The sequence below is a fragment of the Macaca mulatta genome, chromosome 16, assembly GCF_049350105.2.
Source record: "Macaca mulatta isolate MMU2019108-1 chromosome 16, T2T-MMU8v2.0, whole genome shotgun sequence".
Classification (NCBI taxonomy): Eukaryota; Metazoa; Chordata; class Mammalia; order Primates; family Cercopithecidae; genus Macaca; species Macaca mulatta.
Genome location: NC_133421.1, coordinates 18,107,179 through 18,121,358, shown reverse-complemented (window position 1 = coordinate 18,121,358; position 14,180 = coordinate 18,107,179). Strand labels below are relative to the sequence as shown.

Below are 14,180 nucleotides of genomic sequence, written 5' to 3'. Positions count from 1 at the left end.
CCGCTGGCTATGTCAGTTATTAAAATTAGGGCAGCATTCCTAGCTTTTTGTGTATTAAGTTATATTAAATGGATGACTTTTAACTACTTTGAGAAATGGCAGATTTGACACTCCTTAGACTTTAAACAAAGTTCCCTCTTCCCATTTTACACTTCCTTTACTGATAATGTTTAAACTGAGCTGCAAAAATGAAGATAAAAAAGGAATTTATGAAAAGGTAAATGGGCCGGGTGTGGTGGCTCACGCCTGTAATCCCACCACTTTGGGAGGCCGAGGCAGGTGGATCACCTAAGGTCAGGAGTTCGAGACCAGCCTGACTGACCAACATGGAGAAACTCTGTCTTTACTAAAAAAGAAAAATTAGCTGGGCATGGTGGCAGATACCTGGAATCCCAGCTACTTGAGAGCTGAGGCAGGAGAATCGCTTGAACCCGGGAGGTGGAGGTTGCTCTGAGCCGAGGTCGCGCCATTGCACTCCAGCCTGGGCAACAAGAGCGAAACTGCATCTCAACGGCAAAAAAAAAAAAAAAGAAGAAAAGGTAAATGGCTGATTATTGATTTTGCTTTACAGACAGGAATTTGCTATTGCTGGCTATGAATTCTGCATTTCAACTCTAGAGGAAAAAATTGAAAGAGAAAAGGAATTAGCAGAAGACATTATGTCAGGTAGGAAACCCATTATCTGGGCATCACTTTTCTCCACAAAAGGCTTTACTTTACACTTTGAGAAATGGAAAGAGATCTAAATTGGGAAGAGGGAAAGTTACCTATCTTTAAGGTATCAGCAGAAGTTTTGGAATAAGATGTTTTGTTTAAAATATTTGCTGTTTTGGTGGTTTTTTTTTTTTTTACCCCCTTGGTGACATGTTCATAATTTATCTGTTAACTTTTAGTTACATATAACTTATGGAAAATCGGGGAGCAGAAGAAGAAGGTCTTTCTTTATTATCTCTTAGTTCAGCTACCAATCAAAATGCTTATTACATTTTAGCCCTAGATATGCAGCAAATTAAGAAAGAAGAGAAAAAAAGCTCATGTTTTTGGAATTCATCCTCACTCATTCTAGAGACTAGGAATAGAACTGGATGAGCAGGAAGTTCTCTAGTTCTCCACCATTTTGGGTTTCTTAATTTGGGTTGAGGTATTGAGAATTTTCAGATTTGTCATTTATTCAATACCTACTCTATACCAAGAGCTATCAAGATGGTAGGGATACAGCAGTCAACTCTTCTGTACCTAATTGTCTTCTAACTCTCTCTTGAACAGACAGTAGTCCCCTATTATCCATGGGGAATATGTTCCAAGACCCCCAGCAGATGCCTGAAAAGAATTCTAATACACTGTGCTTTTTTCTTATACATATGTACCTATAATAAAGTTTAATTTATAAGTTAGGCACAGTAAGAGATTAACAACAATAACTTATAGAACAATTACAACTATATACTGTTAACAGTATCACAGACAGAAGATTCATTCTTATTGTAGATCTTATCAACCTCAGCATACAGTTTTGTTTTTTTTCTTATTGAGAACTTTCACCTTTTCATTAAAAGGAAGCACTTTATGACTTCTCTTTGTCATATCCAAATTGCCAGTATCACTACTCTTACACTTTGGGGCCATTATGTAAAATATGGATTGCTTGAGCACAAGTACTGCGACACTGTGGGTTGATCTGATAACTGAGACTGCTGCTAAGTGATTGAGGCCAGGTGCCGTATACAACTTGGGTACACTGGACAAAGAGGTGATTCACGTCCTGGGCAGGATGGAGTGTGACAGGGCAAGATTTCATCATGCTACCCAGAATGGCATGCAATTTAAAAACTTATGGATTATTTCTGGAATTTTTCATTTAATATTTTTCAGACCATGGTTGACTGCAGATAACTGAAACCCCCGAAAACTGTGGATTAGGAGGGATCACTGTACACCAATTTTTTTGTTTTCATCACTCCACTGAAGCTACCTTTATCAAAGTCACCAAATCCAATGGTTACTTGTCAATCCTTAATTTACTCATCAGCAGCTTTAACTTAGGGGGTCACTATCTCCTACTGAAAATACTTTCACTTGGCTTCTGGGATGCCTCAGTGGTCTCTCCAGTGAGGTGAACAGACTTCCCTACCTCTTAATGTTGGCAGGCTTTAGGGCTGTTTTCAGTCCTATTCTCTTTTCTCTCTGCCCCCACACCTAGGAGATATCTTTTAGTTCCATACTTTTAAATATTACATTTACACCTTCAGCCCCAACTTGCCCCTAAATGGCAGGCTTATGATTATGATTGCCTACCCGACATCTTGACTTGAAGTCTAATGGTCATCTCATACTTCCCATGTCCAAAATAGATCTTTTCAGTTTTGCCGCTCACAACTTGTTTCTTCACCAGTCAGCCCCAGATTTGTAAATGGCACACTACTCATTTAGTTGCTTTGGCCAAGAACCTAAGAATTGTCCGTGATTTCTTCCTCATTCCTCGGATCTAATCCATCAGCAAGTTATATTGGATCAGCCATCAAAATATATCCATACTGACCACATCTCATCCCATTACCCTACTGCTTTGGTCCAGGCCATCACTGTTTCAAGACCTCAGTACCTTTGTATCACCTTTAGAATAAATTTAGAATCCCTGCGTGGACCTGTAAGGCGCTTATGACCTGGGCCCACCCACCTCTTCCACGCCATCTGCTGCTCTCTCCTCGCTTGTTCCAGTCTCACCACACTGGTCTTATTCTGGCACATTCCAAGTTCAGTGCCGCCTCAAGGCCACTTTGCTTGATATTCCCTCTACCTAGACTGTTCTCTCTTACCTTTTCCTGGCCAACTCCCGTACTTCACTCAGGTCTCTGCTCAAATAGCACTTCCTCAGAGTCCTCTCCTCACTAAAATTATCATCTCTTCCCACCTTACTATTGCTCTACTCCTCCTTCCTTTATTTTTCTTCATCACACTTGAAAGTAGAGGTGTGTGTGTTGTGTGCTTGTGTTTGTTTCTCTACTAAAAGTATGTTTTTGTTTAAAAATTTTTAGTCTTTGTCTTCCTTATCAAAGAAGGATAGAGACTTCATCCTTTATGCTCACTGCTAAATCCTCGGTGCCTAGAACAGTGCCTGGCACATAATAGAGGCTCAATAATTACTGAATGAAAGAACAAAAGACCCAAGAAAGACCAACAAGTAAATCCAGTTTCAGTGCAGTGTGGAAGTGCTTTGAGGAAATCCACAAGAGGTGTAAAAACAAGTCTAGCTGTCAAGTAAGTCACTTCTGAACTATTTACACCTTTGCTATCTTTCTATGGTTTCTTAGGAGTGTAAAGCTGTATTCCTGACTCAAAAAGTAATTCCAGTAAACACTGAAGAAAACTGAGAAAAGCACTAAGAAGTAAAGATCATCTATAATCATACTACTAAGAAAAAGCTACTGTTTTTCCTACGACTTTTCAGGTTACATTTTAAGACATAAATTTGGGATGATACTGTATATCCCACTTTGTAACCTGAGTTTTAAAAATTTAGTAACATACTGTGAAAACACTTTTTTTTTTTCCCCAGGCAAAGGAATTCTTGTTGGATAGAGCAAACTAATCTCTATTATAAATATTATTTTTACATTTTACTAGGTGTGCCATATAGAAAATGTGTTACATGATTCTTCATCTTATTTTTTCTAGAAAAGAAATAAATTCCTACTTATTCAGTTTTGCACAAAGCAAATCCATTATCAAATTTATGTGCTTTTTATTGACACAACTATCTCTATCCCAGGACAGCATTACTTAATTACGTAAAATTACATTACTTACATAAAACCTTGCTCTAGGGTAATTATTTTGTTACCTATGTTGTAAATATATATATACTTACTGAGGAAATGCCCATAAAAAATTAAGTGAAAACTTTGGTTACAAAACAGTATAGTTAGTATGTAGACTAATGATAGGAATGGAACAAAGGCTTAATGATAGATATCAAAATATAGGCAGTGATTCTCTTTGGTTGGTAGGTTTATAGGGAATTTATATTTTATTTGTGTTTCTCTGAGTATTCTATAATTTTGCACAAATTTATATTTTTCTTTTTAATTTCCAATGTTATCTATTAGTATAAAAAGTCAAATAATATTAATAGTACAAAGCTTAATTTAAGAGAGCATTTTCTTGCTACCTCACCCCACCCCATCTATTTTTTTTTATTGTTTTGTTTTATTTTATTTTTTTGAGATGGAGTCTCGCTCTTTCACCAGGAGTGCAATGGTGCAATCTCGGCTCACTGCAACCACTGCCTCCCGAGTTCAAGTGATTCTCATGTCTCGGCCTCCCGAGTAGCTGGGACTACAGGCGCCCGCCACCATGCCCGGCTATTTTTGTATTTTTAGTAGAGACGGGGTTTCACCATGTTAGCCAGTGATCTCCTGACCTCGTGATCCACCCGCCTCGGCCTCCCAAAGTGCTGGGATTACAGGCCTGAGCCACAGCGCCCGGCCCCTGTTTTCAGCTCTTAAACCAGCTTCCTCTGGTATTTACCTTCACATTTCTCAGTAATATAAATTGCTATTTCCTAATTCATTATTTTCAGAATCTGTTGATTTATGGGAAAGTGAATATTTAGTGCAATTTCTGCTTGTGTCTATATTATGAGTGTATGAATAGTGTTAGCTGCTGAGCCAAGTAACATGATTACACAATTACATTTCCTTTTGTGTACATTTTGCTTCCTCTGAAGTTAACTAGGTTTTTTTGTGGCTCCGTTTGTTATGTATATGTCAGATTCTTCACTTTTATATATTATTTGCTTTCTTCAATTCATAAGCTTTCCCAGTGTTCTAGAGTTCATGTTGGCTCACTTTTCATTGGCATGGCTGGCCATAGGCATTCAGTCTTCATCTTCCTTTTTTGTTTGTTTTCGTTGAGACGGGGTCTCACTCTGTCGCCCAGGCTGGAGTACAGTGGCTCGATTTTGGCTCACTGCAAGCTCCGCCTCCTGGGTTTAAGCAATTCTCATGCCTCTGCCTCCTGAGTAGCTGGGATTACAGGCGTGAGCTACCATGCCTGGCTAATTTTGTATTTTTAGTAGAGATGGGGTTTCACCATGTTGGCTGGCCTGGTCTGGAACTCCTGACTTCAGGCGATCCGCCCGCCTCAGCCTCCCAAAGTGTTGGGATTACAGGCGTGAGCCACCACGCCCAGCCATGTTATATCTTTTTCATCCTGTAACTTTCATTTTAGTGGTATTTGGGGAAGGAGTGGAGAGGAATGTATGTGTTCAGTTCAGAATAGTAAATCTGTTATTGGGCATCAAGATGGTGTCCAAACCTGTTTTTTTTAAGTGGCTTCTTAGCACTGAGATTTCCAAGTCAAGAGTAGCACATTTTAAGGTTGTTGATGACTATTGCCAAATTGCCATTGAAAGGACTGTGTTAATTTACATTTCTTGGTCTGGCTATTTATGTGCTTTGTGACTTTAGTCAAATTACTTAATCCCTGTGTGCTTTTTCTTCAGTATGGGATTAAGAGTAATATGCATAGGACCTTTAGGAAGGTGGAATGAGTTAATACATAAAAAGTACTTAGAATAATACATTGTAGCTGCTCAAAAAGAGTTTGTTAGTGGTTTTTATTATTGTGATAAGGCTATGTCCTCCTTCCCAAAACTCATTAATTTTTATAATCTTTGTTAGCTTGATGATATGGCCTTGATGCATTATCTAGCATTTCTTTGATAAACAGTGAGGTTTATCTTTTTTTTCTCACCATGTCTTAGGGTGCTGAGAGGTTTATCTTTCATTGGAGCTTTATTGTAAAAACATTAATCCTTTGTCTCTTGGGTTTTCCTCCTGATTTGTGTTTATAGAGTGGTTTTTTTTTCCTAATAAAAAGGGAATGTGAAATTAACATTTGTATAAAGAATTATGAGAATTGGCCAGGCACAGTGGCTCATGCCTGTAATCCCAGCACTTTGGGAGGCCAAGGTGGGAGGATCACTTGAGGTCAGGTATTCAAGACCAGCCCTGGCAATGTGGCAAAACCCCATGTTTACAAAAATTATCTGGGCGTGGTGTTGCACACCTGTAGTCCCAGCTACTCGGGAGGCTGAGGTGAGAATCTCTTGAGCCTGGGAGGTGGAGGTTGCAGTGAGCTGAGGTCCCACCACTGTGCTCCAGCCTGGGTGACAGAGCAAGACCTTGTCTTGGGGCGGGGGTGGGTGGGCGTAGGCAGAAGATGATTGTGAGTATAGACAAGGGACCCAGCATTACCAGTACCTTTGGAGCTCTTCCTACCTGAGATAATACTCTCCTTAATCTTGTCACTATCATTCAATGGCGCGATCTCGGCTCACCGCAACCTCCACCTCCCAGGTTCAAGTGATTCTCCTGCCTCAGCCTCCCGAGTAGCTGGGACTACAGGCATGTGCCACCACGCCCGGCTAATTTTGTATTTTTAGTAGAGGTGGGGTTTCTCCATGTTGGTCAGGCTGGTCTCAAACTGCCGACCTCAGGTGATCTGTCTGCCTCAGCCTCCCAAAGTGCTGGGATTACAGGTATGAGCCACCATGCCCGGCCCATTTGCTTTTCTTTAGTTTTACTCTGTGTCCCTTAAGAAGGTGTCATTTAATTTTTGCATATTGCTTTTAAAAATTTAAATAGGCTGGGTGCAGTGACTCATGCCTGTAATCCCAACACTTTGGGAGGCCAAGGTGGGAGGATCGCTTGAGCCCAGGAGTTTGAGACCAGACTGGGCAACATGGTGAGATCCTGTCTCTTCAAAAAATAAAAAAATTGCCTGGGCACCGTGGCACATGCCTGTGGTCCCAGCTACTTAGCAGACTGAGGCAGGAGGATAACTTGAGCCCAAGAGGTTGAGGCTGCAGTGAGCTATCATAGTGCCACTGTCCTTTAGCGCAGGCAGTAGAGAGAGACCCTGTCTCAAAACAAATTAAAATTATATAAATGAATCGTAATATGTATTCATTTTAGGGCATTTTTATTACTTGCACGAGTAATCTTTTCAGAATTAGATCAGAATTCATTTCTAATTTCCTTTGCTTTTATTCGTCTTTAATACATACTGAGTAGCTGTTCTGTGCCAGGTATTCTAGGATTTGAATAGCAGCAAGTAAGGTAAAAGTCCCTGCTCTTCTGGAGCTTAATGCTTAGAAGTATTTTTCAAGCTTTGAAATCGTATGCATCCTCACTTATCTTTCCTGATAATTTTCTATTTTTCTCCTTGTATTTCTAAACATTTTTAATTTAACTTTTTAGTATATCTGGAATTTATTTTGGTGTGAAGCTGGTGACTGTTTTCTTACAGATAGTAATCAATCTATATGTACTAATTAGTATATACTTGGGTTTCTTTTGGGGTTTTCCATTCTGATGTATTTATCTGATGAGTTTTATAACAGTATACATTGTTTGAATTATATATTTAGTTATATGGTAGGACAGTTGACACATGCTTCCTTTGCAGAATTCCTTCCCACATTTCACTGTTTTCACATGAATTTTAGAATCATTTTTTTCAAGTTCCTAAAGTGCCTTGAAACTGAATTATCAGATTTGCATTATATTTACAAATTAGTCTGAGGAGATTGCCATCTGAATAAGTTAGCATATCTTTGACTGCAAAGAGCAGAAATTTCAGCTAAATTAGGTTTAACAGTAAGGACATTTATGTCAAGTAACTGGCAGTTCAGTGACAGGGAGCAGGCTGTTGAGTTAGTTGATAATGTGATTCATTAAAATCGTGACGGAACAGGCTCTTTCCATCCTCACTCATGTATTTTTTTCCCATGCTCCCCTGGTGGTTGAAACGTGAAACTAGCAATTCCCAGGAATCTCATCCAGAAATGACAGTGTCCAGAGGAAAAGGAGACTTCTTTGATGTTTCTCATAGGATCAAGGTAATCTTTCCTAGAAGTCTCCAAGTAGATTTATCCTTACTTCTTATTGGTTAGAATTGGGTTACATGCCATTTCTAACCCAGTCCTTGGGAAGAAAAATGGATTATCATGATTGGCTAAAACTCATCAGTATCTTTTCCTGAGGATGTGAGTCATGTGAGAAAAGAACGGATACTGGGACAAACCAGCTGCTCTGCTAGCAAAGGAAAATCTTTGTAATAGTGAGCCGTCTCACTGAGGAACATTCTATAGCTCCTGCTTATATTATAGTTTTCTTCATATAAATGGCAGCTATTTATTAAATTTGATTCTAACTGACTCCTTGACTGAACTCTTTGCTTTTCAGTTGATATTCACGCTAATTCCATATTTATAATCATACATTCCAGAAATGATGGTACAGGTGGAGCATCCCCCAAAACTGAAGCTTTCTGAGTGCCAACATGATGTACAAAGAAAGTACTCATTGGAGCATTTGGATTTGGGTTTTTGGTTTTGGGATGCTGGCAGTATCCAAAGCAAATATTCCAAACTCAAAAAATCTGAAATTTGAAACACTTTTGGTCCTAAACATTTCAGATAAGGAATACTCAAGCTGTAATTGTTTCCTTCCAGAGAGTTATACTACTGTCTCCTTTCCCTACCCTTTATAAAATTAGTTCATTGGCGTACCATCAAGAAATAGTAGTAATAGGCAACTTAGTCTTATATCCAATTTGGTTCCAAACTATGTGACTAGATTTATTACTATTATATATCTAGAGCAGACCAGGCTTGCCTGTAGGTTAATTGCTTAGTACCTGTGTAGTGCTGGATAATATTTAATGCTGATATGTAACTTTTGTGTTTCTTATGAGATCCACAGTAAATTTCTTATTGTATTGTTTGTACTATTGTATTTGTATTATTTGTTATTGCAGGATTGTATTAATGTGATAAAATGAATTGGGATGCTTTATTTTCTATTCTGAAATAAGTGTATGATATTGCATTGGAATGGTCTGTTCCTTGAAAGTTGTAGAGTCTATCATGCCAGATGGACCAGAACTCCTGAGTTAATTCTCTGACAGATTTTTTCTTCCTTCTTGATTACTCATGTATTTCTTCCATTTTCTTAATTTCAATATAGGACAGTGCTAATACATGATAAGCATTAATATCTATTGAATAAATGAACGTATGGGTGAACAAATTTTATAACTTACTAATTTCCAGAAGAAACTTTAAGGAATTATATTTTTAAAGCATATTTTACACTACTCTTAACATATCTGATATCATCTTCCTTTTCTAGTTCCTAATTTTGTGGATTTCTTTTTAAATTAGTAAAAAGATGTTTCCCATTGATTCTTTCCTCCTCCTTTCCTTGAAACTTTTTATTTTTACATTTTAAATAAAACATTTCTAGAAAGTTATTTTTGATGACGTAATATTTGGTTTCATGAGTGCTTAAAGTCTGGAGCCTGAGTTCAGATTCTGGTTCTACCACTTACTAGCAGTGGACAAGTTATTTAACTTCTCTATTCTCAGCTTCCCTTATCAATAAAATGAAAATAATAATAGAACTTACCTCGTAAGAGTTATGAGAATGAAATGCTCCAGGACTATGACCGGTACTCATTAGGCACTGTTATATAAGAGTGTGTGGAATGTGATATATTTACTAATCTTATTTATTATATGATTTGGCACCTATATTTTACTACTCTCAATTTATGAAGGACCTTCCTGGCTATTGTATTTATAGTTTCTCCTTGGTTTTTGTTAATTTTGTTGATTCATTCAAAAAGCCATCTTCTGGTTTCATTAATTTTATTGTTTTTCTATTTTCTATTTCACTTATTTCTTCTCTGTCTTTATTGCATCTCTCCTGTTTGCTTTGGGTTTATTTTGTTCCCTTTTTTCTGGTCTCTCAGGCAGGAGATGAGGTTACTGATTTAAGGTTTTGCTTCTAACATAATTGCCATTTATAACTATAAGCTTTAGCTGCATCTCATTAATTTTGGTAAGGTATATTTTCATGTGTCTCAAGTATTTTCCAATTTTTTTTTGGATTTCTTCTTTGACCCTTTGGATATTTCGGAGTATATAGATTAATTTCCACATATAGTGAATTTCTCAAATTTTCTTCTGTTGAATCCAGTTTCATTCCATTGTGTTCAGAGAACAACTGTGCATGATTTTATTTATTGAGACTTGTTGTATGGCCTCACATATGGCTTATCCTGGAGAATGTTGCATGTGCATTTGAGAAGTATGTGTATTCTGTTGAATGGAGTTTTCTATGAATGAATGTTAGGTCTAGTTGGTTTATAGTGTTATTCAAGTCTTTTGTGTCCTTACTGATTTTGTCAAGTTGTTCTAATTTTTTTTTTTTTCTTTGAGACGGAGTCTTGCTCTGTCACCCAGGCTGGAGTGCGGTGGCGCAATCTCGGCTCACTGCAACTTCCACCTCCCGGGTTCAAGCGATTCTCGTGCCTCAGCCTCCCGAGTAGCGGGAGTACAGGCATGTGCCATTGGATACGGCTAATTTTTGTATTTTTAGTTGAGATCAGGTTTCACCATGTTGTCCAGGCTGGTCTCGAACTCCTGACCTCAGGTGGTCCACCTGCCTTAGCCTCCGAGTGCTGGGATTACAGGCATGAGCCACCATGCCTGGCTGATAACTTTTTAAAAATCTTCTTTCTTTATACATGTTTCTGTGCTGTTTAGACAGTCTCAGATATATATATATCTATCTTTGTTATGAATTGTCCCTTCATCAGGAAAATGATTCCTTTTTCCCTATTTAAGGTATTTGTTACAAATTCTAGTTTTATATTATCTACTATATCTTAACCCTTAAATTTTTCTGAGTCATTTTTCAGTGTATCTTTTGTAGAAAGCTATGGTTGGATTTTTTTTTTAAACCTGAGTATCACTGTCTTCTGATACAGAATCTGAAAACCTTTTAAAAATTAGTATTGAGGCTGGATGCAGTGGCTCACACCTGTAATCACAGCACTTTGGGAGGCTGAGGCAGGTGCATTACCTGAGGTCAGGAGTTCAAGACCAGCCTGGCCAACATAGTGAAACCCCGTCTCTACTAAAAATACAAAATATTAGCTGGGTGTGGTGGTGGGCACCTATAATTTCAGCTACTCGGGAGGCTGAGGCAGGAGAATCACATGAACCTGGGAGGTGGAGGTTGCAGTGAGCCGAGATTGCGCCATCGCACTCCAGCCTGGTTAAGAAGAGTGAAATTCCGTCTCAAACAAAACAAAACAAAAAACAAATTGGTATTGAAAGGGATAATTGGTCTAATTATTGCATTTTTGTTAATAGGAATTAACAAAATTTTATAGGAATTTTTTTAATAGGAATTTTTATAGGAATTTTTCCCTCACTGACCTATATTTGTATTTTGTAGGGAAGGTATATGTATATATGATTTTCAGTTCTATAAGGAGTAACCTAAACATTTCTTAAAGACATAGTTGACTCAGAGGAAAAAAAATTGTTTTCAGTTTCTTCTCTAAAATGAGATGAGTACATTTTAACATTATCCTACCTTTCCCTTTTCCTCACTTGTTTTTTCTCTGTGATCTGGAATTTTAGACTTAGTGGAATTTATTGCAGAGGAGAATTCTGAAGCCTGCATATTTGCCTTGTTTTTTAAGTAGTCTATTTTCTCCTGCTCAGATGCTCTGCTGGACTCAGAAGTTACATCAGCATAAGGTTAGGGAGTTGTCTGTTTGTGAAGCTTGTTTAATCCCTGGTGAACCTTCATTTTTAGCATCCAGTTCTCTGGAGCTTCTGTAGTCTATCCTGGCTCAATGCTTCTGTCCCACATGCTCTGGCCTTTTACTCTGCCTTTTTTTTTTTTTTTTTTGAGACGGAGTCTCGCTCTGTCGCCCAGGCTGGAGTGCAGTGGCCGGATCTCAGCTCACTGCAAGCTCCGCCTCCCGAGTTACGTCATTCTCCTGCCTCAGCCTCCCCAGTAGCTGGGACTACAGGCGCCCGCCACCACACCTGGCTAGTTTTTTGTATTTTTTTAGTAGAGACGGGGTTTCACCGTGTTAGCCAGGATGGTCTCGATCTCCTGACCTCGTGATCCGCCCGTCTTGGCCTCCCAAAGTGCTGGGATTACAGGCTTGAGCCACCGTGCCCGGCCGCCTTTTACTCTGGAATGTCCTTTACCTGTATGTTGACCTCTCTCTTCTCTATCCTTCACATTATCCCCTCTTCCATCAGTTTTCTCATCTATATTTTGGGAGTTTCTTCAGTTGATATTCCACATGACCGATTTATGATTAAGGAAAGTCAGTTCTGTGCTTTTCTTCTGATTTGTTTTTTGTTTTTTGAGATAGGGTCTCACTGTGTCGCCCAGGCTGGAGTGCAGTGGTGCAGTCATGGCACACTGCAGCCTCAACCTCCCAGGCTCACCTGATCCTCCTACCTCAGCCTCCCAAGTAGCTGAGACTGCATGCGCATGCCACCATGCCTGGCTAATTTCTGGATTTTTCGTAGAGGCAGAGTTTCACCATCTTGCCCAGGCTGGTCTTGAACTTCTGAGTTAAAGCAGTCTGCTTGCCCTGACCTCCCCAAATGCTGGCATTATGGGCATGAGGCATCACGCCTGGCTGCGCTCTGATGTATTTTTTTAAAATAGATTTCAAACAAAAGTAAAGTTTTCAGGACTTACCAAATATCTGTATACTTTCAGCCTTGGCCAAATTTCAATGTTTTACCATATTTGCTTTAGATTTTTTTTTTTTTTTTTTTTTTTTTTGATATTTAAACCCCTGTATACCCCTCCCTGCCTAGGGGTAGCTGCTATCCTCAATTTGGTTTTGTTTGCCTACTTATTGCACTTGTATATATCAATAAACAATATATTGCTGGGTACAGTGGCTCACACCTGTAATCCCAGCCCTTTGGGAGGCCAAGACAGGTGGATCATCTGAAGTCAGGAGTTCGAGACCAGCCTGGCCAACATGGCGGAACCTTGTCTCTACTAAAAATACAAAAATTAGCCCAGCATGGTGGCGGGCGCCTGTATTCCCCCCTACTCGGGAGGCTGAGGCAGGAGAATTGCTTGAACCTGAGAGGCAGAGGTTACAGTGAGCTGAGATCGCGCCACTGCACTCCAGCCTGGGTGACAGAGTGAAGACTCCGTCTCCAAAACAAACAATATACCATAGGGCTAATATGTTTTTAAACTTAATATGAATGGTATCATACTGTACAATTGTTTTTGTAGTTTGCTTTTGTCACTCAATATTATGTTAATGAGATTTATTGGGCTGATATTTAAAGCCGTTTTCTTAGCACAGAGGCCCTGTTTGCTTGCCAAACTGCATGTCTGCTGGGTTGCATCTGTCTTTAAAGAGTGACTTCCTCTAATTAATCTGCTGGGGTGAGGGGTAAGGTGAATCTTTTTTCTGTTCTCACAAGTGTAGACACAAGCTAAAGGTGGCCCTGTGTGATTCCCTCACTACAACCATGGTATAGTAGTCCATTGTAGAAATATACCAGTTCTTTTTTTTTTTTTTAATACTTTAAATCATAGGACAGACGTGCACAACGTGCAGGTTTGTTACATATGTCAGTAAGTGCCTTGTTGGTGTGCTGCACCCATTAACTCGTCATTTACATTAGGTGTATCTCCTATTGCTATCCCTCCCTCCTCCCCTCACCCCACGACAGGCCCCGGTGTATGATGTTCCCCTTCCTGTGTCCAAGTGTTCTCATTGTTCAATTCCCACCTCTGAGTGAGAACATGCGATGTTTGGTTTTTTGTACTTGCCATAGTTTGCTCAGAATGATGGTTTCCAGCTTCATCCATGTCCCTACAAAAGACATGAACTCATCCTTTTTTATTGCTGCATAGTATTCCATGGTGTATATGTGCCACATTTTCTTAATCTAGTCTGTCATTGATGGACATTTGGGTTGGTTCCAAGTCTTTGCTATTGTGAATAGTGCTGCAGTAAACATACGTGTGCATGTGTCTTTATAGCAGCATGATTTATAATCCTTTGGGTATATACCCAGTAATGGGATGGCTGGGTCAAATGGTATTTCTACTTCTAGATCCTTGAGGAATCGCCACACTGTCTTCCACAATGGTTGAACTAGTTTATAGTCCCACCAGCAGTGTAAAAGTATTCGTATTTCTCCACATCCTCTCCAGCACCTGTTGTTTTGTGACTTTTTAATGATCGCCATTCTAACTGGTGTGAGATGGTATCTCATTGTGGTTTTGATTTGCATTTCTCTGATGGCCAGTGATGAT

At 39.1% G+C, this 14,180-nt stretch overlaps 1 protein-coding gene across 3 annotated transcripts in view; it reads left to right on the top strand.

Annotated features, from left to right (window-relative positions):
• Positions 1-14,180, top strand: part of TTC19 (tetratricopeptide repeat domain 19) — a 30,695-nt gene that overhangs the window by 6,355 nt on the left and 10,160 nt on the right. For all 3 annotated transcript variants that reach the window (XM_015118719.3, XM_077970453.1, XM_028836053.2), the window contains exon 7: positions 572-666. In XM_015118719.3, the coding sequence (XP_014974205.2) occupies positions 572-666 (95 nt within the window). The remainder of the gene's footprint in view (positions 1-571; positions 667-14,180) is intronic.